Genomic DNA, 26,030 nt, shown 5'->3' with positions numbered 1-26,030 from the left:
TCCATGCTTATTTCGAATTTATTACTGAGCAGAAGTACTTACATTGCACCTCCAGGTATTTCTGTGCTTGGAAGTCCTTGACCGCAGGGTGGTCAACGATGCAAACCACAGGTACACCATCATCCTCCTTACTAACAGTGAATGTGAGTCGGCTGGTTACTGTGTACATCTTGTCGTAGGACAGCTCAACCTTGGGCTTTCCTATGGGAAACATTGAAGACAGACTTAACACAGCAATACAGGTGCATTTTTTATATTTCAGTTCAAACATGAATGAGTCATAGACAATTCAACAAACTTCACTCACTGTGGTCTGGCAAGACCCAGTTGGCATTTGCTTACATAAAGAAGAAAATTCAATAAGTCCTCCAAATTAAATGGTAAAATACGTTGTTGGTCCATGCACTCTAGAACGAGACAGGTAGGGCAACATCATTTGTCTGTGCCTTGAAAAACTCTTAACATCTGCTGAAAAGCACTGTACATCAGTTTTATGACATGACACTATGGTCAAGGTTTGGTTAGGTTTAGGGAATGATTATAGTTTGGGTTAAAAGTACTACTTTGTTAAGGTTAGGAGAGCTTTGTCATCATGGATACCATAATAACCATGTCCTTAAAGTTAGGAGATAATTGTGTTTATAGTCATAATTCAGAATAAACAATGTTGACTGACAGAAAAATGAACAGCAGTCTTCTGTGTTTAAGTCTGATGTTTTGTTGAATCATCCATCCAACCTGACCGACAATAATGTCACCTGATTTCCTGATCAGGTCACTTGCTGAGACAATTCTGTTGTTTTTCTCGGGACAACAGTCCGACAAAATTCCTTATATCAGGCATTAGCATAACTACTATAATTACTATTCATTACTGAAAAACATGGTGGCCATTCTAAAAGCATTACAGTTCATCTTAACTATCCAAAACCACCTTTGCACGGGTCATGGGGTTTGGAGCTAGGCAGGGTACGCCCTGGACAGGTCGCTCATCTATCACAAGGTTGACACATATAGACAGACAACCTTTCACACCAACAAAATTCAGAATCTCCAGTTAACCTAACCTGCATGTCTTTGGACTATGGGAGGAAATCAAGTCTTACCACTGACCTCAATTTTTTTTCACTCACATGCAGTTCCTGATACATGAACTACAATGTCTACTTTATGGATTTGGATCTAGAATGAAGAGGTGAAAAGTTGGCTCGTGGTTTAAACTAAATACAGCACTACTTGTTGTCTTAATAATCTAAAGGTCATAGTTTGCTGGTTGATTGGCTTCCTGCTTCAGGGCTCAACTGATTTTCGGTGCATGTTTTCCCATTCATATGGTTTCATATAGTGTAAGCTGAGCTCTGAAGATTAGGGTAGGTTTGCAAAGAAAAATATCAATAAAGTCTATTTTTACTCATAAATGTTTTGGAAATATGACCAAAACTTAATATTTTGGACTTGTGTTGAATCTTTTTTATGTATCAATAATTCCTCAGGGAGTACTTTTTAAACAGCTTGTCTTGTTGAGGGGTCAATCTGCTAACTTGAAAAAATAACAAAGCTGAAATCTTTCGACTCAAGGCTGCCAGCAAGGAAAAAAAAAAATCACTTGTTAAGTCCTGCCAAAGACAGCTATTATTTGGCTGCAAGTGCGATGTCTTTCTTCCATTGACCTTACAAAATATGTAGAGTGGAAGTGAGGGGGGTGTCCTTGAGAATAGTCAGAGAAGGTGAATTGGCTAAAAATTGCCTACTGTCAGGGACTACTGTGTGACTGTGAATCACTCATTAGGCTTTATGAAACCATATTTATTGTGTGGCCATCGTTTGTGCAGCACTGCCGGATCAAAGTAACCCTCCTCTGATTAGTGTCTTTGTAATATCACACAGACAATATGCTCTCAAATGCAATGAAGAGGATACCTCATCACAGTCATACAAAATAAGAGGGATAGATGTAGACAGTGCTGCACGGCAGAGTCACAAAGTGAGATTGATTATTTTTATCTCTTTGCCCTACTTCCTAACTGTTGCACATGTGTGTCTGTGTCCCATCAATAAAACAAAAAAACTGGAAGCAAACAAATGAAAGCAAAGACAAATGCTGCAACACGAGAAAATATGTCTTAATGTGAATAGTTCCATCTATCAGCTTGTGTTTCAGTTTTTAAAATGTGTACCAAGTGCACATCTACCCACTACCCTACTGCAGCTCAGCCACCCTCACCGTGGTGACAGCTGTCTCTTTGGATGCTGGGAAAGCAAACCTGTGTGATGTGCCTGGTGTAAAGGAACAGGTTGTCATGAATAAATACCACTAGAGGCCTCAGATGCATGCAAGCACCTGAAACAGGAACCTGAAAGAGTCTGCTCAAAACCAAAATGTCTTTTGAGATGCATGAAACCGTGGTGAGGAGACGTCTTTATTCAAGTCCTGGTTTTCTGGATCTCTTGCTTTACAACTTCGGAATTCATTGTTGAAAAAAAAAATACTCGTGCAAGCCTACACAAGCTAAATGTCTATGGGTTAGGGTTGGGGAAACCTGTACGATGGCTGGGAACCAAGGTGGGCAGGTAAAATAGAGATGAGCCATTACCTTAATTACTACCCTTCCCTTCTACTTTATTGTAGCACAGCTTGCACTTGTGAAACTGGAAATAACAGAAAAGGAAACTATACTTTGTGAGGTACATTTTGCTTTCAGCCCTGCAGTCACTTGTTTTCTCCTCGTCTGGACTGAGCTATTGTCACATGACCATAGAGCAGCCATTAACTCAGTACCCATTTGTGCTACATAGAGACAAAACAAATGAACCCTGCTGTGACTGGTAATCATTCCTAGAAGAAGAGAGGAGAGAAAGAGATGGTTTCATAAAATGGACATCTGGCAGTACTCGAAATGTGCTGCATCAAATATTAATCTGTTCAAGTAGGGCAACACACGTGTGTCAAACACTTTTTTTTATGCACAGAAAAGAGGCATCAAACTGAGTTGATGCACATTAACCACTACCACGTCATTCAAGAAGATGCTAGCACTAGTCACAATTGCTCTAACTGGCTTGCCAATTGTCAGTTATTAAAACTAAGTTGCTGGCCAATTAGATAACATGGTTTATTTAGGAGTCACATTTGTGCTATCGAGTCCTGTCTCGTTACTGTCTGCAAACCATGGCTCTTTTGTGGAGTAGTTTGTTCTCCAGCAGAGCACGGTTACATAAAAGTGGAGCTATGCTTCCACTCTGTTCCCTCAAAGGCCAGCACTGTCAAGACCATTTGCTATTGTTAATGGCACAAATGTGCATGTCAAAGTTCCCTTAAGTCGAAGTCGACAGGAAAGATTTGAATGGATTTATGTTGCCCCCGCTGAGCATGACAATTCCATTCAAAGGCTACAGTGCTGTTCTGCCGGCCACAATGCTAGTGAGCACAGTTTGTTGGAGGCTTTATCATGTCTGGTCCCATTATCTTGTAACATAGAAGAGAGATCGTTTTCCAGCACTCTTATTTACCAGCACAGCCCTTACGAAAAAGAAAATCCATATTGGATTAGCACACTTAATACACTGCTTACCAATCATATTTAGACCGGTGACTAACTTTGGAGTGGTGCTAGTAGAGCTGAATGTCACTGAAAACTGCACTAGAAATTCAAGTGTTTTGTACATCCCATCACATACTCAGTTGGGCCTCTTTTTCTGTACCTCCTCCACATTTCACTTATTCATATTGTTTAACCACATTCTTGTGGAGCAAGAAGGAAGTAGTGTCTAGTTAAATAAAATATATGTCTCCAGCTCTATTACTTAACTCAAAATATTATTTTCTTCATTCAATCTTCCTGTTGGGGTAAAGCAGGGTAATTGAAATCACCCTGTGGATATCTCATAAGACTTGAGGCTAATGGCTGTTCTGGTCCCTGTCAGTCAATGAAGTGCCCTACCTAGTGGCTTTTTCTTTTTCCTTTCCTTTAATCGTATTTAATCGTAAAAGAATAGAAAGCAATGACCTGAACTGTTAGATCCTGATCTGTTTTGACTCCATTTATTCATGGCTTTCACTGCACTGTAAGCTAAAGAGCTTGAGATATCAGTGTCGGGGCATATGTTAATAAATCTCTAAACAAGCAGGATAAGAGGAAAAGGAAGGAGAGGGAGATAAGTGAGATAATGGGTCTGTGCATATTAGGAGACATTTCTGGATTTACACTGGCAAGCATGACAATTGCAACCTTTAAATGATATTTAAGAGAGCCTGATTATCCTTTAAGGTAATTAAGTTAAATTCTGGGGATGGTAAATTAGAAATAAGTCTGCCAGGCAAGGAGCCATAGCCGAAGGAAATATAAGTAATTCTGCCCTAGTGTCAGGACTCCACCCTCAGCCATTCTTTCTCTTCCCATCTTTCATTTTCTTGCACTCTTTTGTCTTTCACATTTTCAGCTTCAGCAGAGCAATACCAGGTTTCATTTTATAACATTGCTGCAGTGTCAACTAACTGTGAGTCAGTTGACATCCATCGGAGAGTTTCCCAATGGCTGCTAACTAGTTTGACATTGTCAACAAAAATGATATTGTTGAAATGCCCACAATCATGTCAGTTGTATTTGCAAAGTGAAACATGACTATAAAAGATGGACTTCATTACTGGGTTCAAAATTGTTTCGGGCTGTTTCATCTTTTCACCTGTGGTGAAAATAGATGAAAGCACATAAAGCAGTGTTGTGAAAGGTGAGCATTTAAGTACCACTGGGTATTGTGCTATGGCAAAAAAAAAAAAAAAAATCTATCAACTCTGTAACCTCAAAGAGTGCCAAACCTATTCTGTGAATGGCCATAAATTCCAACAAGTGTGAGAAAACAGAATGGGCATAGGGTTGAGGGGTTTTCTGCCATTCAATGAAACAAGCAAATGAGTACCGTTTGAATGCTCAGTTCAAGAGGTGTTGAATATTCAGTAAAGGAGGGGGATATTACTAAAACCAAATAAAAACATGCTGAAACTAGAAAAGTGCACTCAGCAGAGTGCAGATCTCCACCAGGTGTGTCTGAGGGCAAGTGTAAAGATGCAGAGTAATATAATGGTATTGTAACTGTGCATCCTCCTGGGTTTGCATACCTGTATAAACTTAATAAAAATAAACGGAACGATAAGTCCAAACTTCTCAATTTAAACATTGTTTAAAAACTTTTCTATGGATGTCAGTTTTTGAGCCATGACAAAGGTCAAAATGTGGCCTGTGGTTTTCAGCCTAGCCAGTTCACAGAAATGCCTTTTGCTGCAATTGTTGATGACTTGCAGCCCCTACTGACTGGTTAAGAGGAATGAGTAGTCAGCAGTCAATGGCATGTTATAGGTTTTTCAACAATCGTGAATCACTGCAACCACACAAAGTCCTTGAGCATACAGTCATAAATGTGCAAAAAAATATTACGTTGATGAGTCTGGAAATGTTTTTTTTTTTTTTTTTTTGAAAATCCAGCATTATATACATTTAGACAGAAAGGCCCTCGAACTTACGAAATAAATCTGACCATCTGCATGTACACGCAAGCTTTACAATAACCAGGTTGCTGCAGTGCATGTTAATGCCTTCAAAGGTTTTCTGATTTATTTTTTGCATGTAAACATGGTCAATGGGGAGGTGGAGGCACTTGTTCTTGTAGCCACTAGTTCTTGGGTCTATTACTAGTATGGGAGAAATCTCTACTTTAAAAACATCTTAAAATTCTACCACGAAGGAAGTTTATGTTGGGCTACAGGAGGAAAATTCCCCACCAGCTCCACTTTCCTTAAGGATTCATTTGATTTGATTGCTAATTATTATCTAGAATAATGGGGTTTTACTTTTTAGGTGGATCACCTGCCCTCTTAACTGATCACACACTTAAATACTCACATTACTGTACAGATCTGTCACTTGTCTCTGACATTAAGGTACTTCAATGAAATCAGCGACCACAGGAGCATTATCTTTGTCTATTGTATACTTACAGACTAAGCATTGCCAAAACCTCCCTGTATACACTGATCAGCAGAAACACAGCATTGCAAGATTTGACTGAAAGTCAACAGTCAATTTTTTTGTGATGTTAGCAGCTAGTTGTAAGCCAACAATGTGCTTTGACCTTGGCACACTATTCACAATATTCTCAGTTTTGAGCTGACCACTAAGGGTTTAATGTGCTGCGGTGTAGAGGTGACGCTGCTCAGGGCCTTCTACATAGTTTCTGATTAGGACCTTTGTTTCAAAGTCTTTACAAAGCTTGCTGTCTGGGCTCTGAGGTGGAGCTGCCTGGCAGGAGGCCTGTTCACTCCTGAGCTTTGCCCAGACTTCTAAAGCTCTGCTACCTTTGATGAAGGCATGAAAGTTGTCATGGTGCCAACAGGCTCTGGCCACCAGTCCATATTCATATTGCTTTAATGGAAACTATTTGAAGTCACAGCACAGCTCCATTTAAAAAGCAACAGCATTGATGCAAGTATTAAATACGGAGAGCAAGCAACGGAAGAAAGAGGCTGGCCCAAAAAATGGTTCATTTATGAACATGGCATGGGGGCTTAAACAATGCATATGTGCATGCAAAAGTTAGATTTTGACAGGACTTGACAGGGGAATGTACACACCTGTACTGAAACTCCTGTACAAGAGTATTTTGGAAACAATGGGAATTAGAACATAAATATTAAAGTAATGAAATAAAGGACCTTTCTCTTGGCATTATTTTTATTCCTTCTTGACCAACACAGCATATACAATAATTAACGATACAACAAAGTCTGTGTGTTGTGATGGACAACAAAACATCAGACTTTAGCACAGAAGACTGTTGGTCGTTTGCTTTTTTCCACCACAAGTCTATATTCTCTTTCAAAAGCAAGACAATGATTAACCCCTAACCTTCACCGCATGGTAGTTATCTGAAAATGCTTCTGTGTCATTCTGAAGTTCATGGACAAAGGACGTATTATGTCATTTAATTTGGAGGACTTGTTGGGTAAGGAACACAAGAATCAGGATAGTTTAAAAGCATACATGGTTTTCTTTTTTTTTTGTTTGCAGAAGTTTTTAGTGGAATTTATGGATGGTTCCATGTTTTTCTAAGCCAGGGAAACAATGGATGCTGGAAGGGTTTCATGTCTTTTATGGTCCCTTTTCTCTGGTTCATAAAACACAACATGTTTGTGTCACAGAGGTATTCGTTCTACAGATAAGCAATCGAAACGTAGACAGAAGTTTAACTCAGATGTTCTGCGCTACATAAGTGCCTGATTGTATTTAGAGACACAAGATTTTCTCTTTGGATGTGGAGTAGACCTACCTGGGAGCTCCTTATCTCCCTTCATCCATCTGATGGTGGCGGCAGGCTTACTGCTCATGGCAGTACAGGTCATCTCTGTCTCGTTACCCTCACTCAGGATCTCATCCCGGGCTTCAATGATGGGGTTACCTGGAGGAACTACAATAGGACACAAACACAAGTCTGTAAACACTGGGGGAATATAGTACTCAATTCTACACCCTCAGTATTACAAGCTAATGTAGACACAAGACCTGACACAGGAGAGATGGATGAAAAACCATTTGAAAGTTATGTTATATCATATCATATTATATTAATTAGATATGTTAAGTAGTACAATATGCTAACACTGAACATTTCGGAAACATCTGATCTCAGATAACTACCAGAAATGTGTTGTGTTCAAATTTTGATTACGTGTTTATTTATTTATTTATCTATTACATTAACCAGAAAGGCATGACTATATTTAACAAATCTAAAAATATGCAACAAGCATGCTGATTATGTTCATATGAATAAACAAAAATGAAACAAGAAACAAACAAAAAATATGTAAAAAGAGCACACATTTAAAACTCACATTAATTACAGCAACAGTTTTATATTGCTGATCCATAGTTAATGAAATTTGAATTTCCTGTTTCAAATCAAACGTCACTTTAGCTGCTCTCTTGCACTTATAGTGAGCTGCGAGCATGTTGCTCAACACGTGTGTATGCTGTCTTCCACAGTCTAAATGTTGGTTAATTGTCTTTACCAGCCTTCTATCAATAACACTGAGCGTTTGTTTGTGTATGTATTTGTGTGTGTGTGTTTTGTTGTACTTAGCACAGTGATGTCAGCGTAGGCTTCCTGCGGAGGGTCTGTGTAGAGCTGGCAAACATATCGACCCTCATCTGACAGCGAGACATTAGACAGCGACACCCGCAGTTCGTTGTCTGAGAAGTTCACCAGCTGAAAGCGAGAATCTTTCAGTGCTGAAAGAGAAAAACACAAAGCAGTTTTTTTTTTTAAATTTCTGACATGCTCATAAGTTTACATACCCTGGTAGAATTTGTGAAATATTGGCCATTTTTTGGAAAACATGATTGATCATGCTGAAAACTTTTGTTTTATTTAATGATAGTGGTCAGGTGAAGCCTTTTATTTTCACATAATTGTATTTGCCCTTTTTAAATCATAATGATAACTGAAATCACCAAAATGGCTCCGATCAAAAGTTTACATACCCTTGAATGTTTGGCCTGATTATAAACACATAAGTTGATACACACACGTGTAAACAGCTATGAAAGGTAAGTTTCCACACCTGTGATTTGTTTGATTGTAATTAGTATCTGTGTACAAATAGTCAATGAGTTTCTCAGCTCTTGAGAGACCCTGCACATTTCATTCAGGGCTGCTCTGACTTTACTGGATACTGAGCCATGAGGAAAGCAAAAGAAAAGGGAGTTGAACTTTATAAACCAGTAAAAGGATATAAAAAGATATCCAAAGATTTGAAAATGCCAATCAGTGGTTTTCAAGCTCTGATGAAGAAGTGGAAAATGAAGGGTTCTGTTGATACAAAGCCACGGTCAGGAAGACCAACAAAGATTTCAGCCACAATTGCCAGAAAAATTGTTCAGATTGCAAAGAAAAACCCAACATGTTACTTCAGTTGAAGGTTGCATGTGGCTGTTTCAAGATGCATAATAAGGAGGTACTTGAACAAAAATGAGCTGTGCGGTCAAGTAGCCAGAAAAAAGCTATTAGTGTACCAATGCCACAAAACTGCCTGCTTACAATATGTCAAACAGCACCTAGACAAGCCTCAGAACTTCTGGAGCATAAGTTATTTGGAGTGATGAGACCAAAATTGAGTTTTATGGTCACAACTATAGACACTATGAATGATACACATCTTACAGATTCTGCCAGGGTATGTAAACTTATGAGCACAACTGTATGCATATAATGGCAGTGACTAATAAAAGTAATATTTAATGCTGTCATTAAATCCATACATAGTAGTTACCCATTTTGTACTGTTTTTTGTTGTGTTTTCTTTATACTCCAGCTTTAGATGAATTGTGTAGGGTCTGAAGCCTTTTTATCCCTCAATTTTAGCTGCTCATAATGTAATTGGATAAATTAAACTTCAGTACATCAGCAGACTCCATCGTCTTTGGCATTCTTCCATGATCTTCCAGGTCTTCACAGCAACCATCTTTAGTTCTAGTTTTTTGTCATTGTTGTTTTCCACGTTTGTCGTCTTGATCTTGAGAACAAAGGCGTTTTTCTTCACCATTCCAACTGTTCTTCTGTCATCCACTACTCAGACTGAATAGTGATTTCATTTCACTTCATTCATTCAGCTTGACATTATGTTCATGTTTCTATTTGGAAGAGTGTTTTCTGTTCCACCTACATCATTTTCAGCCAACTTGGAGGCACATTTTTCATGTTGATAAAAGAAATATGCACAATGTAGGAGTTGTTATTTCTGTAAGTCGACTTCTACAAAAGACTACAACAACTGCTACGTCTGAGTTCATCTAATCTTTCTGCTGCTATTTTTTTTTTTTATGGATGTAGCTATTTGTCTGTCTCTGGCACAGGACAATGATTCCCCTTCTTAATCCCACCTACAGAGCTTTGATTTGACCTATTGGAAAATCTGACCAAATCTGAGATTAACACTTATATAACTGTCTCACTGCTTGTGTGTATTGCCCCACTGGACCTATTTATAGCAATGTTGCGTTCCATGATGTCAGCAAATTACTATGGTGTGAAAATAAAACCCAAGTTGCACTGAGCTGCAGGTTTTCTTTAAGGTTTGATCCATAATGCAGAGGAAAGTGAACTAACTGTGATGATTTTCTCAATTAATCATTAGGTCTATTAAATGTCATCACAATTTCCTTTCATCAGTTGCTTGTTTTGTCCAACCAACAGTCCAAACCCAAAAGATATTCTGTTTACTATCACATAAAACAAAGAAAAGCAGCAAATCCTCACAGTCGATAAAGTGGAGCATGGAAATATTTTTGCCTTAAGTTTTTTTTTAAAGTAATCAAGACTATCCAATGAGATTCGCACAAGAGTTTTTTTTAAATATTTAACCATAGTAGAACCATTCATTATTTATGTAAATAAATAATACATTAATTTTATTATTATCTATTATTTAGACAATTAATAATATAATAACAATGATGAGGGTTTATCTTTGTCTTTTGTATGTTTTTTTTAATTCACCAGAGGGTTCTTTGAGTTTTTATGGTTTCACACAAAGCATTTTTGCTTCATGTGCATCACGACTTCAAGCATGCTTCAAAACACTTTTCGGAGAGAGAAAAAAAAACCTCAATCTAATTAGTCAACAATCAATAATAGAGCAAAGTGATGTAACAGTATACAGCAACAACAACAAAAAAAGGAGAGAAAATGAAAGCACATTCCCACTCCCAACTCCCTTCTGTTCAAACCTAAAGAAGAACATACTGTACATGCTAACAACATGGTTTGTATTAACAGATTATTACCCTTGGCTGTCCTTTAGTTGGCCTACTGAGGAATTGAGGACAAATCCATAAATCCTGTCTCTTCCTCATCTGTAGCCACTTTCATCTTGCCTAACCTTGTTTGCCCACCAACCTAAGCACACTCTATCATCTGTAATGTAGAATGACAACATGTGGTCAAGATGAAAGCTTACCTGTCTCCATCCCCCTTCGATGTGCTGATAAATTCTGCTCTGATTGACAGAAACTCCAGGCTCTTTGCACTATGCACTCTCTAAGTATAGATCTGTGTACTCATTCTCTGGCTTTGCTTTTTTTCTCAAAGCTTAAAGCATTAAATATGGAGACTTCTGACACAGAACACCTCAAAACAGGCATAAACAGATAGAAAACCACCCGACTACATGATGATTTCACAAGCATTTCAGAGATGATGAACAGGAAGAGGATGAAACCACTGTACAACCGCACAGTATCTGCTTTTAATGTCAAGAGACAGACATGAGGAGAGTGATTGAGTCAGACGAAAAAAGGAGAGAGGGAGAATGCCAGTGAGAAGCAAGAACACTAATCACCACAATTGATTTTATGCATCATTAAACACGAACATCAGAAGCATTTTAAGTGATACCATAAGGCTGACTGGTGATGAGTCCTTTCGACATCACATTAAGGAAAGAAATGTGGGAGAAAAAAAATCTGCATCCAAATATTTAATCTCAACATACATCTACTGTATGCTCTTTCATGGCCAAAAAGCAAAATAAAAAAGTCATGATGTGGGTGCTCTGTACATGACATAATGTGCTACTGTCTTTGTGCTGCCTGAAAGGACTGCTCACAACACTCAAAACAAATACCTCAGAAGAAGTACAAACAAACTAGGAAAAGCTGGAACAAATGTCTGAAAATGCAGTAGACAACAGGGCTATTCTTCATGCAAATGCTAATTTCTTCCCCATACAAGATCCACATATTCACCAAAACCCCGTAAATGGTTGGTTTCCATTAGCGCAGCTATTAGTTTCTTTTGTCTAAGCACAATGAAGCCTGTATTGTGGCACATGAATAATATACCCCTAATTAGTGTGGCTCATTCAAAAGACTTGTTAGCCCTTATTAAAATGAGAGGTCAGCCTCTAATCCTAATGATTTAATTAATTTAAATGTTCCCAGATTAAAACATGCCAATGCTGCAGTATAAATATGCACTGCAGAGAGCATACAACCTGTTTTTAGAGGCAGAGCTTCTCTGGAGGGAGAAATACTTTTTCTCTATTGTTACGATGGAGATAAATGATCGAAGGGCACTGTGATGAATGGCATCCGATGGTTTAAAGGCAGTGGCAGCACGGTGCACACAGGATATCTCTACAATCCAATAGCTAAAATAGCTAGTATAGAGGAAACTGTTTTTTTCCTATTATTAAAGGAGAAACAGGCTCTGTTCCAGTGTAAGCATCTGCTACAGTTGGTAACCAAATTCCTAAAATGCTGTACTGCATCAATTAGTTCTTCACGGATAGATGTGGGGAAATTATTAATAATTTGTGGATTTAAATTGAAGCCATTAGCAACAATAGTCTGACCTCTAACACAAATATAGTAATTGAACAAGATTTAGCACAACTGAATAACCAAAACCATTTTATCTCTCCTTGAGAGCAACCTGAGTTTCCTTTTAAGTTCCAGCTTGTTTCACCCTTTCCCCTTTGGAGAAGGTGGGTAATGTTGAGGACTGATGACTCCAAAGGAAAACCGTGCAAGCCAGCACAACTTTAAAGAAGAGATGGGATGCAGCCGCAAAGTTCAACGGAGGAAATGGTTTGGAAACGACAATTCTTCCATTAAGGCTGCAGTTTGCCAATCACCTTTTGACTGCACTTTTACTTAGAGTAAAGCTTCTTTGTTCATTTGACTCTCTATCTTGATTGAACATGCTTTTTCTGTCTCAATGACTTGATATACTGCTCTACAGGTGATGCGATCACTTAGGACTAGGCCTGGTCTCGCTTTGAAGAAAATTTATTTGGTCTGTAAAAAATTCTCCGGCCGGCATCACACCGCCCCCTTAGAAAATTTCATTTTAGTTGCAACAGTTTTTCAACAGTCAGGATCACATTTTGCCCATGAAATGCTTCACGAAGCTCATTACACTTTGGTTTGAACAACAAAATGAACAACAGTGAGTGATATTTCTGTCTCGCTAACTTCATTTTCACTCACCACAGAAGCTGCAGTAGCTTAACATTTCCTGATTGAAGACAACCTGTACAGATAAATCAATCTTACCCACACTTTTGCCATTTTGTGGTGCTATTCATGGCTGTAGCTGGGTATCTAGATAGCTATAAAATGATGTCCCCACTAGGGATGTGCCGAGAGCCCAGTATTTGTATTTGTATCTGTATTTGTTGAGGCAGCAAAATTATTTGTATCTGTATTTGTATTCGAATAAAAATGGAAAGAGGCTTAAAAATCCTGTTTTTGTTTTTATGACACTTTTAATTTTAGAAAATGAAAGTGTTACAATAAGAATTCATGAATAAACTACCTTACGAAGTTGGTCCCCACATTGGGTCTTGAACTGGAGTCTCCAAGATCATAGACGACTGCGCTGATTACTGAGCTAAAACTTTACTCATTGCCTCATGCAGACAGTCCTATTTATACACCCATAACACAGAGACAGCACACCAAGTAATGTATAGGGAAGAACTTCAAAGGTGATTCTTGCTTTGCACTTTTCATTTATTGCCTATTTTTTACAACCTAACTTTGTGGAAAGGAGAAGGGGAACAACAGGTTATGAAACAAATATTCGTATCAAACCCACTATTTGTGCTTTGCCGAATAATGTATTTGTATTCGGGCACATCCCTAATCCCCACTGTTAACCCTGGAAACAAAGCTGTGATAGAGCAATCAATGAACCGTGAATTAACACAACACCAGAGCTATTTGAATCACTGAATATGAGGTATGAACTTAAAGTCAGGCAACCTTTGTTGTCATGACTACAATAATAACCACAGGGTTAAGGTTAGGGGCCCATCGTAGTAACAGGTTTTTTAAAAAATTGCCTTCATCCACCCCTCCTCCTTCTCTGAATCTGAAAATGTCTCAACATATACAGTATATATGTCATCTCAACTGCTCGGGGTCATAATTACTACAGCTGCTAGATAGCATCCTTCAATCAAATGTAACTATACGTCGATGTGCGACTGACATTATGATCTATTTGTTGTTTTTCTTGGGAGGACAGCCTCGATTCAGATATGATTTCTATCCAAACTACAGTAGTTCTTGAGAAAATAGGAAAACATTTCAAACATGTTACACAACAAATAAAAAAGAATCCCAGATCTGCACCTGGACTCAGAAATGCACCAAGAACTAATCACCTGTTCTTTTGCCTAACCTGCCAGAAAATGTAGGGAATTTCTTCTAAATGTCTTCCTCTGTATTTGTTTATTTGTCTGTTTTTTAAGTTACAAACAGAAAAAAAAGAAACATAACTTATTTATTTGAAAGAAATATATTTAGTATGCCAACAATTTGAGAAATCCTTGCCAATCAGATATAATCCATTTCACAACAGCATTTCTCAAAGATCTCATAATCTTCTTAGGTATCACTTCTAAATAAGGCATTGTCGTTTAAGCATGAGCTGAATAATTCTTTCTAATACACATTGAAAAGAATGACCGAGACATTGTAGCAGTTTGGAAAGGACACAGTCCTCCATGCGCAAGGTCTGGGATAACAATGCTGTAGGCTCAAAGAGATATAAGGACAGATGATGGAGAACAGTCTGGTTCAAACAGCGGGGTTGAACATAGTGGTACATTTCAGAAAAAAAGCAAAGACAAGGTGAGCCAGGCATCACTGCAGACAACTCTTTTATTGTTACGTCACAGCACGCTGCAATACACATTTCATACCTCTTTGTGTACTTTGGACAAATAGAAAAAGAGGCTGACCTTTAGTTTCATGCTCTTTTTGCCCTGTTCTTCTTCTCTTGTTCTATATCTGATAGCATGAGAAGGACATCACAGATGCCTGACAACGGTAATTGATAGTCGAGTCATTGGATAAGAGAAGTCTGTCCAAACTCTGAAAGGCTGTAAATTATCTGATCTGTCAGGTTTTTATAGCTGATGGCGATGAAGCAAATTTAACATACTGATAAGACAGTACAGTAGAGCCGTCCTAAAATACAGCCAAGGGGACTTGGCAAGGTAGCTGACAAAGTGAAAGTCCAACTCTCCTCTCTGGGTATGTTCTTTATTTGTCTTATTCAAGTTTCTGAGTGCAATGAACCAATTATACATACTTATATATATATTTCAGTATATTTGCAAAAATAATAGCACAAAAATGAGTGTCAATGGTCATGCCGATTACTGCTGGTAAACAACACGCCCTCTTTAATGAGCTGTGAGCATGCTATGCATAACATTGGGTATAATACTCTGAATGTGCACCACCAAACTAGGAAAAGAACCAGTTGAAGGAAACATGTTCAGTGTCAACATTGAGTGCAGGGGTAGTTTATAGTATAGTGCAACATAGGGCTGTCACTTTTTGAAAAAGTCAAGTTCAAATGGATTTGAACTAACAAGTAATTTGTCTGAATTAATTTGAACACAACCCGTATACCCCGATGTGTCAGATACAATTTGCTGTGACTTTTTACATAGTTGGCAAACAGTGTTGGTATTTCCACACACTGCTTCTGAGATGCTTTGTTTCATGATTATCCGATTAGAACAGCTTTGCTAGCTAGTGTCCTTCTCCATTTTTAATTTATTAGCTCACTTTGCTGATAGGTCAAAGAGCATGCAATAGGTCAAGCATATATTAAGAACGCCCTCCGCTGGATCACAAGGCAAACTACTTTAAATGGTCTGTTACACTTACAGACTGTAAATTTTGATCATTACAGTTTGAGTATTTAATTTTTCCATTTTTTGAAGGAAAGTTCAAATTTCTAATAAAAGTCTAGTGTGCAACATTAGTGCAGTACACTAAATATGTGGATTTATGGATATGTGGACGGGTGAGTTAAAGGATATTTGGACTTTTGGTCTTTTTAGAACAAAATGCCCTCTTTGTGTTTTCCCCAAACAGTGTTTCCTTGCTGAGGCACAGCACAGGAGGGAAAAGTCCAGGAAAAAAACACTGTGACAACAAACCTGCAGTGACTGCCAACACAAAGATACCCAGCTGACTGACAGCATTGTATTAGCTTTGGCTAAACTTTTGGATGCATTTTTGAACAGATCGAGGACTGTGGATTTTGTTCCCCATCTTTTACGGTGTAAGTGCTTTGCAGCCTGTATGGAAGGATGATTACTGCAACCAATAACTTTTTCAACATACATATCGCAACAATTTTAGCAAGGATTTTATTGAGATAGACTTGACCAAACACAAAGCTATCCTTTAATGTTTGAATCTGACCCTCCTAGGATCATCTTCCATCTCATATTACCGGTCAGCACTTAAAATAAAAAATTTAAATACTAAATGGACTGCATATAGATAGCACTTGTACAACCTGAGCAGGACAAAGTGCTTTACAAAAGCCTCTCATTCGCCCACACACACACACGTACTCACACACTGACGGCGGTGGAGCTGCCATGCAAGGCGCTGGTCAAAAGTTAGATTCAAATGGAGAAAAAAAATTGGAAAAGGCTGGTTATGAGTCTCAAAACAGGTTGTGCAAACACAAGTTATCATCCATCAGGCTGCTGTGATCTCTGCATTGAAATGCAGTGACAGTATTGGTAAAATTAGAGTGGGATGAAAATAAATTTAAAACAAAACATTAGAAAATATGGATCATGGATTTTCTAATGGCTTTTTCCCCCCCTTTTTCACCTCCGCTGACTACATTATTTTAATTCCTCTTAGATTTTCTTTTCCTCTCTCTTGATTCACCTTCATTCTCTCTCTGTATTTCATCTGAATAGTTTTCCTCCAGCCTCAGCTGAAGATGACTCCCATCCAGAGAGAGCAGGAGATGATGAGTGCAGCTCGCCTAAGTGGCTGCAATCAATTGTGATTAGTGGCTGCCGCTACTTTTTGAGAGGAGCACATCAAAGTTTTATTACTGAGTGTCAGAGTGGGTGAGATAGGGTGGGGCAGGGGTAATTACATTCTTACAACCAACCTCCTCCCCACTCTTGGTGAAGTCCAGGCTTCCAAATCACTGTGCAGTCACCACCTAAATCCACAATATGGGAGTGTTTTGGCTTTGCTTCAGCAGTTAAGACTCTGGCATTGCTGATTGGAATAAAACACTGTCATGTTTCTCTCAGGATTATTATTATTACATTTTTTGTTGAATAATTTCTGGCATCTCGCATGTTGATATTCCACAATATTGTATGTTTATAAAAAATAATTAGTACATCGTGATTATAATTACATTTCCATTTTCTAATTCTTATGCATATCTTGTTTGTTTAAGATGCATCTCATCATTATTATTTACTGTAACCACTGATGATCCCCGTGGGGATTAAATCTAATCTAATCCAAACATGTATATACATGTCAAGTTATTTAATTTACCCAAGAACAATGTAACTATCAATCACATTTACAAATGAATTAAATAAATTGTCCTTTATATAAATAACTTAATGTTTAACAAATACTCTGTTTGCCACTTAGTTACTTTGTGTTATACACATTTTTGCTTGATTAGAATTTTGATTAAATATAATCTAACCAGCAATGAGTAGCTTCATAAGTTTGGCTTCGGTGCATGTGATTTACTTGCAGTCTGAAACAGTCATGTAGAGCAAAATAGACTTTATATTTTACTTGTGCAAGTAGGAAACTGCTAGGTTCCCTTCCACATTAAAACTCCGTTCAACTACATTTTAATATTAACGTTGATGAAAAGACTGAAAATTATTATCCAAGTCTGCAGCTGAAGCTTGTAGCCTCTTTTTTAGCTCAGTGGTTTTGATTGCGGTTTTCAGCAGAAAAGCTGAGACAAGTTGGCAGGATTGAACTGGAGCAAAAATGAGTGTGAATGTTGGACTTGCTTTGTCAGGTGGCCAGCCAACTTCACATCAATGCCCACACTGTTCTCTGTCTGCTGGATGTCTAGATAGGAAACCGCTTAGCAACATGTTAGCACATAACAACATGATAAGACAATGATGTATCAGGGCTCTGTTGCTTTGAGTGGGTTCTGACCCCAAGTGGCATAAATCACTTCACCTCCAGCTGTAAATCCAATAAAAATGCTTCTCACATTTAAAGATTGATGCACAATAAGTGCTGCTTGAAATACCAAGCAAGGGTGACTTGAAAAGACGTGTCTATCTCAGCCAGCCTGTTCCGTTGGATTCCCTCCTGCTGTTTCTACTTGACATTAACCCTTGCCCCTTTCAAGTGTGAAGATGATCCAACAGTTACCTCTTGTTAAAGATCCTGGTAACAAGCAAAAACAGATCACTTCTGATTCAAAAAGAGCCAAAAGCTTTGGTATGAGTGCTGACATGACAGTAAGGCAGTGTGTGGTATGTTTCACGTGGCTTGCATGTGGTGTAGATCACAGGATTTTTGATCGTCGAGGATAAGGTAAGACACTGCTGTCTACTCATGCTTGTGCAACAAAAACACTGCTGAAGCTCCGTCACTCATTCATTTTCAATGGGTTGTTTTTGTAAATTATGAGCCCCACATGACTCCATTTTTTTAAAAATAACTGATTGATCACAGTAAAGTCAATTGCAATTGCATTTTTCTTGCAATATCAATTATTTGAAATAATAATCAAGTCAAATTATGTCTCCTTGCTAGGTCTGATCATGGGAATATTTTACTTTATTTTCCTTTCGTCCATACTGCCTCATTAAGCTGTTTTCATGTAAAGCCTTTTAGCCTGAACCTTGCCGACCTTAAGTGGACAGATCACCCACTGCTTAAGAAGCTGCAACTATTCCCTTCCTCCGCAGGGGAACAAGGGCAGCATTTGAGCATGAGTGCCCAAGTGTTCCTCTTAGCTTTTTAAACAAGAGACCATTTAGATGTGTATTTGAAGAAAATACTCCCTTTGCTTTAGTAAGTATGTTGAAAAAGAATAAGAAGGATAAGTCAGCCCAAATTGTTAACAAAGCCATCAAGAAACCAAAAAAGATCTTGACTAAAATGTAGAATTGCATGTTAGAGTCCCACCATTTCACTAATTGAGCTTTACTGTTATTATTATTATTATTATTATTATTATTAAGCAAGAGATCTAAGATCTGTGTTAAGTCTCTATTATATATCTACTTCATTAATGCTACAAGGCAAAACTGTTTTGCACATATAAAGTAAAGGTAACAAGCGTGATGAAAGCTGTTTAGTATCCAAATAAATTCATTACATTTTAAATTAAATAAATGTGGTCAATCTGATAGGAGAAATTTAAATATTAGCTTATAATGAAAGGTTGGCCTATAGACATCTCATAATGATAATAATGAGCCTTCTAATTATCAACAATTAGGAATTCATTCTAAATTATATATATTTGTGCATTTCAGAGACTTTGGGTGTCAGTCAAGTCTGTTATGTCAAATATAAAAATGTACTTCCTGCTTATTCAATTCAATTTAATTCAATTTTTATTTATATAGCGCCAACAAAAAGTCAACTCAGGGCACTTTTCACATAGAGCAGGTCTAGACTGTACTCTTTAATTTACAGAGACCCGCGTGAGCAAGCACATGCAATAATAATACTATAATGATAATTATAATACTGGCTAATTGGTTTTATAAATTTATATTATTAATATTAATGTAATTGAAAAAAAAAGCTACAATTAGTAAATCTCACAGACATAACATTAGCTATTGAAAGAATTGTGCCTGAAATTGAGTAACAAAAATGTATGTGATATGTTGCTCAGAAACATATTGCAGTTTGAGCTGCAATCTATCAGCTGAGTGTTCACTTCTTCTTCTGATTCTAAATAGAGCAAAACAGTTTTCCTTTAACACAGGTCATTGTGCTGTGGCAACACGTTCTCACTCCCAACTTGTCACATATCGAGGCTCGGTCAGGACCCCCTAGCGTCACTTTTCAATGCACTGGGTACCCCTTTAGCGTTAGCAGTGACTGTTAAAAAATAATTATATTTTATGGTGTGACAACAGTTAAGGTGGTTGAGGTCTGGTTAGGTTTAGGCACAAAAACCACATGGTTAGGGGTAGGGAAAGATCATGGTTTGGGTTAAAATAAAAAATAAAATAAAAACGGCAAAGTGGTCTTGAACCGTGCTCTGGGCTGATTTCCAACTTTCAGCCAACAACATCGCAAGCCATCCACCTCCTAATAATAAAGTCAGATTATACAGATGTCATGTGAAGTACGTCACTTCGGAAATGTTAATATGATACATATTACAGGTGTTGAAATGTACACATTCGACGCATCTGTGGTTTGTAGAAACATACAATGCCAACGTTTTATTCTGGCGACCAGCCTGAAATTTGTCACCTTATATAGACGTCATCGGTCTTATAGCGTCTATTTCAGACGTTGTGGGAGTTCAACAGAAGTCTATCAGACTTACACGTTTAATGTACATGATGTCAAAGGGGTACCCAGTGCGTTAAAAAGTGACGCCATGGGGTCCTGACCAAGCTTCGATATGTGAGGAGTTGGGAGTGAGGACGGCCTGGCTGTGGAGACATCACCATCTGTACCTATTGTTGGTAATCTGTACATAAGCATTATGTTTGTCTTTTCATAGAAGCAATGCTGTTTCTCTGTGCGAGCTGAACATGGCGAACCAATGTTCTCACACTACTTTTGCTGGTGGAAAATCTGTTAAGAGGAATATTCTGTTTATTGAAGGCAGTGCAGGGGATTACAGGATATTATAGCTGCTTCAAACTACACTACAGAAAAACCTTAAGGAGCACCCCAACTTTAGATATCACTTTACCAGTCATGGAGAGTAGTAGTCAGCCTGTGAAAACAGTTGTATAATGTCTTCTCTGGCTCTGAAGGAGCTTTTTGTTAAATCTGGGAAAATACCCCCTGATTAAGTTATCTTGGTTTGGGGAACACAAGACCACCTCCCAAAAGAGATCACTACAATCCCTGCAGAAGCTGTAGAGTAAAAAGCTACATGCCCTGCTTGTGAGTCAAGGAGTTTGAAAGATGTGGGCGTTTGAATTTGAAAGATACTATCAAGTTGCATTATAGGAAATGTATAAACCAATGTGCTTTGATATTGACCCATATTAAGAACTAAAAAATATATTTTCTTATTCTTTCTTTTGCAGGACCCCCATTTTAATGGATATGGAATAGTCGTTATTGAGTGGTGTCTTTCAGCATCTGGAGCAACGCTGTAAAGATGCGTAAAACTGCGGTGCAACACATCTCTCTTGTGAATCTCACATTTGAACTTGATAAAATTAACAGAACTGAAGAGCGCATCAGAACTGCTTTGGTTGGACATGAAGTGTAGTAGTAGGATGACTAAGCAGTGACCATGCCAGGTTACTCTGCATGTAACTACAGCCAGTTTTCAAAGCACTCCTTCCTCTCTCTCTCTCTCTCTCTCTCTCTCTCTCTCTCTCTCTCTCTCTCTCTTCGTCTTTACTCTCTCCTGCTCTCCATCTCACATTCACGAACAAAATCCACCGCTGCTGATTTCAGACGAAGATGGCAGATGTGATATTTTGAAGGGGGCAATTTTGTTTTGAGGCAGCTTGGTGGAGGCCATGTCATAATGAAACAGTGCAGCTGCAGCAAACTTGCCTGGGAGGGATCACATGAGATCAAGGAGCTCCATGTCAAAGAACACCTTGCCCTTGACAGCCAGCTTGTGGGAGTCGGCTCACCATCGCTCAGCACAACAGCAGATAAATACCAAGCTCAGTTTAGCATACGTATGAGGACTCTCTGCGAGTGTGCCCTTGTATAGTAAGTAGAGGGTGTGTTTGTAACGCCGTAAACATGACTAAGGAGAGGGTGTTGAGTGTGGAGGAGGGTCTGGCACCGCAGGGGGCCTTGGAGTCACTGGTGGATTAGAAAGTAGAAAAAACTAAGTCATGAGTGCATGTATAGTGTGTTTTTGCTTGTGCCTCAAGACTTTTACTGAAGAAAAAGGTCAAAAGATATAGAAATATTCTGTTTCAGAGATATTAGCTATTCCATAACATCTGGGGAGCTAATTATAGTGAACATGCAGCATAATGTTACAGCACTATGTGAGCATAGTATGTCAGAAGGAGGTTTTATGGTATTAAATGAAACACTACAAGGCACTCTAGGATGGGAATTTGCAAATTTATCTTTACTTATTGCTTTAACCTTACTCTTTTGCTGCTTTAATTTCATTTTCTGTATATTCTTCCAGTTTTACCAGTCCTACATTAGCCAGACTAAGCAATTTTTGACCAACAGGGAGAAGAGAGATCTCAAAATTAAGTTGTTATGGCGAATATGTTAGCAAACAACTGCCCACTTCCACATCCAGCAGACACAGAGCAACATTAGTTTTCACTTGAAGTGTGTCTGTCCACTTGACGTACAGTAGTGTGCAAAGGTTTTAGGGACTTTGGATGTTTAGATTCTTATCCGTTATGCAATCATGGAGGTGTCCAAATTTATTCTGCAGCACGACAACCACCCCAAACATCCAGCCAGAGTCATAAAGAAGTATCTTCAGAGTGAAGAAGAACGAGAAGTCCTGCAACAAACGGTTTGGCCCCCACAGAGTCCTGATCTCAACATTGTCTAGTCAGTCTGGGCTTAGATAAGACAGAAGCAACTGAGACGACTAAATCCACAGAAGAACTGTGGTAACTTCTCCAAACCCACTTGCCAAGTACCATGAAAAACTGTGCACAAGTGTATCTAGGAGAACTGGTGCCTGTTTTAAAGACATTTGAAGTTATTTTTTGAAAGCATCCTCACTTATAGCACCTAAAAAATTTGCACAGTAATGTATGTAAGTCCAATATTCAGTTTGTTTAGACACGTTTTCTGAGAAAAAAAAATATCCGTTTCTTTATCTGCTAGATGCTCCACTCAACCAGCTTGTTGCTCATCTTGTCTGCCTGCTGTGTCTGAAAAAGGGCCTAAGAGCACTGGCGTCTTTCAAACGGTGTCATCACTGTTGTGCTTCATTTTTCAGATACTGCACTAGTGTCTCCCGTTAGCATGGCAACATCACTGTGCTCTGATCCACGCAACCGCTCCTCATTCGTTCATTTTGACTCGACTACTGAGGCACCAAGTTATTTATAGATCTAAGTATTATACCATTAAAACGTTATTCAAGTACAGTTATTTCTACTCAAACTGGGAGAATTAGATGACTTATAATCACCTGTTAAATGTATTTTAAAAAGGCATGATGTGTGAGATGTAAGATAACATCTTCAATCTGTATAACATACATTTTATACATAATGGAAATCTTGATGGCAGGTGACAAGGTAATTGGTCCTCTATACCTGCATATTTCATGGTTGTTGTTTTTTAAACTAATATAGCAGAGGTTGTTGAATGAGCTCAGGGATGGCGGTGATTTTTTAAGTATTTATAAATGTATTACTATTATTCCAGCTGTAGTCCAGCTGTGTTCGCAAGTGTTCGCAAATTAGTCTTTGTGTTTCTGGCTATTGTGTTCAATACCACTAAAAAAAAAACTTGTGTTTGCTACTGGGTTACCTGTACACACACACACACACACACACACACACACACACACACAGACAAATTCATACTTGACATACTGACTGTGTTTTTTTATATTGCCTTTGGGCTTTGTTTTCATTTCTTTGTGTATTCTCAACTGAAATCAGTAATAGTATGTAATCAATCCTCATCACTGTTGATTTTTATTGTTTTTCAGTGACTATTAGATTAGTCACTGATCTATTATCTATTATTTTTACATTGTTTTAAAAAGGGGCAGAAAGGTTTGAACTGATTTGGACCCTGATTTAATGGCCCGAAACATCTGGAGGTTGTTTTACTGCTGCAAGAAGATGCTGAACATTAGACAAAGGTAACATCAATTCAAATATACACAGATATTAATTACTTACACTGACAGTGATGTTATGAAAGTATCTAATGTTTATAATTACCTTTCATTTCATTTTAACTGGCAATGATAGAGTGTAACAATTTCATTAAAATTCTAAATAAAAAAACAGAACATCTCTGTCTCTGCTCTCTCTGGGTTTCCATCAGTTGTTGGACAATGCATCTTTGTTTAGTGCCAGTATGTGGGAGTAGGGTTAGACACACACACACACACACACATACACACACAGGTCGGCAGATAGAACAGTGAGAGGATCAGTAGCTAAAACAGCGAACTATAGCTAAAATAACAGCTAAACTCCATGTCTCCACTCCAAACTTCAAACTCACCCTGTCCTGTGTACAAGTTAAAGTTTGCTTTTATATGACACACACAAACCATTACGCAGACTCTCAGAACACCCTTTCTCCTATAAAGTATATTTATATCCCACTAATTTCTTTTTCTTTTCCAAATACATTTTGGAGGAAACAGAATGGCTGCCTGGATTCACTCACTGGCATATTTTTTTTTTTTCTTACTGAGGAAACAACCGTGACAACTGCATACAGACGTCATAGCGAGGAAATCAAGGTGGACAGAAAAAAAAGCACAGGGCTTTGAGAATAGAAACTGTGGGTTATGTCCTGTGTCCTGTGCGTTGTCCACTGAAACATTTAGCTAAGATTAGAGAACAATCATGGTATTGAAAAAGTGGGGCTTGGGCTAACCCAAACTCTAAATACACAATCTTACCCCGACCTTAACCAAGTGCTTTTAAGTGCCTAAACATGAACATTTATCTTGCTGTAGTTACCAGTAGTGCATATTGTAAGAAAATGAAATACATTAACAGTGAACATTTTGCAGATATATTCCATATACAATTTTCTTTGTTATTGGCAAAAACATTTCCTTTAAAAATGTATTCACGAATGCAAATTACTTGCATATGATCACTTTTTCAGGAGGCAAGGTTAGAATACTATACAAACTGCTGAGAGCAATATAAACTCGGAGTTATAAATGAATAAGTAAACATATGTCCACAACAACCTCTGCACATTTTGTACTTGCAACAGAATTCTACTGTTATATAGTTACAGAGGTCTACAATATGTTTAATTCAGCACATGGGGGCTTAAAAAAACAATAAAAAAACCTGTCAAGACAAAGCACAGAACGGTGTATATATCCAGTTGAACGCAGCTAATTAGAGCTGTGACACGATAATTGGGCAGGATAAGAATAAACACAACAGGTCATTAAATGTTCAGGGCTATGAGCAGTTTTTTTTTTTTATCAAAGCAGACACATTGAAAGCGAAACATGTTTGCTAGATTGTAGTAACCTCATTCTGAATTAATCCTGCAGCAGACATGTGGGTCAAACTTAATGCAACTCCCATGAAGTACAAGTATTGAAAGAGAATATTAATTAATGTTATACAACTTGACTGCTGGCTCTATTCACATGCTTTGGTAAAGCTACACGTTTATATTTGTGTTAATTTATCAGCTTTAAATGTCTAAACTAATTTATAACTGCATGCAAAATGAACCGGTGAAACTGACATAAATATAGCACATGCATCACCGGGATTGATTTCCATGTCATATGATCACATCAAACTGCTTCATGCTGCAATCAAACATATGATATATCAATTACATAAAAGACATGGCAATGCTGACAGATCTCTCTCTTCCAGCAGATCATGTCTCCTACCAGTTACAATCTACTTTCTCCTCATATAATACCCTCTTCCACCCTGAAATGTTTACTGATGAAAAGTATATGTTACATACACTTTACTGTAAAATTTGATGTCTTTTAACACTGAGACTCTCTCTCCTGTGTCCTTTTGTCTAATATGTTGGATGGGGAGTAGTCTGTGTTTCAAAAATGTCACACAGACAAATTCCTGTTCTCACAATATTTGTTGATTATATATTTATGTCTGTGCAAAGCAGCATGATGCTTTGCTATTAAAGCTTCCTCAATGCTCTATTTATGCCATTTCACCAAAACGGAGGCACAACAGGAAAACCTCCTGTAATTATGACTTGGGAGCACTCATACATTATTCCAATATTATAAAGTTAGCCCTGTAGTCCCACTGGGCTAGATACTTAAGCTTG

General features: G+C 38.0%; 1 protein-coding gene across 4 annotated transcripts in view; it reads right to left on the bottom strand.

Moving 5' to 3' along the window:
• Positions 1 to 26,030, bottom strand: part of cadm1a (cell adhesion molecule 1a) — a 411,670-nt gene that overhangs the window by 72,878 nt on the left and 312,762 nt on the right. For all 4 annotated transcript variants that reach the window (XM_042430719.1, XM_042430721.1, XM_042430720.1 and 1 more), the window contains 3 exons: positions 8,130 to 8,282; positions 7,321 to 7,458; positions 43 to 201 (listed from right to left, as the gene is read on the bottom strand). In XM_042430719.1, the coding sequence (XP_042286653.1) occupies positions 43 to 201; positions 7,321 to 7,458; positions 8,130 to 8,282 (450 nt within the window). The remainder of the gene's footprint in view (positions 1 to 42; positions 202 to 7,320; positions 7,459 to 8,129; positions 8,283 to 26,030) is intronic.

Source organism: Thunnus maccoyii, chromosome 13 (genome assembly GCF_910596095.1).
Source record: "Thunnus maccoyii chromosome 13, fThuMac1.1, whole genome shotgun sequence".
Classification (NCBI taxonomy): domain Eukaryota; kingdom Metazoa; phylum Chordata; class Actinopteri; order Scombriformes; family Scombridae; genus Thunnus; species Thunnus maccoyii.
The sequence above is the reverse complement of the archived record's forward strand: the minus strand, read 5'-3'. Positions and strand labels throughout refer to the sequence as shown.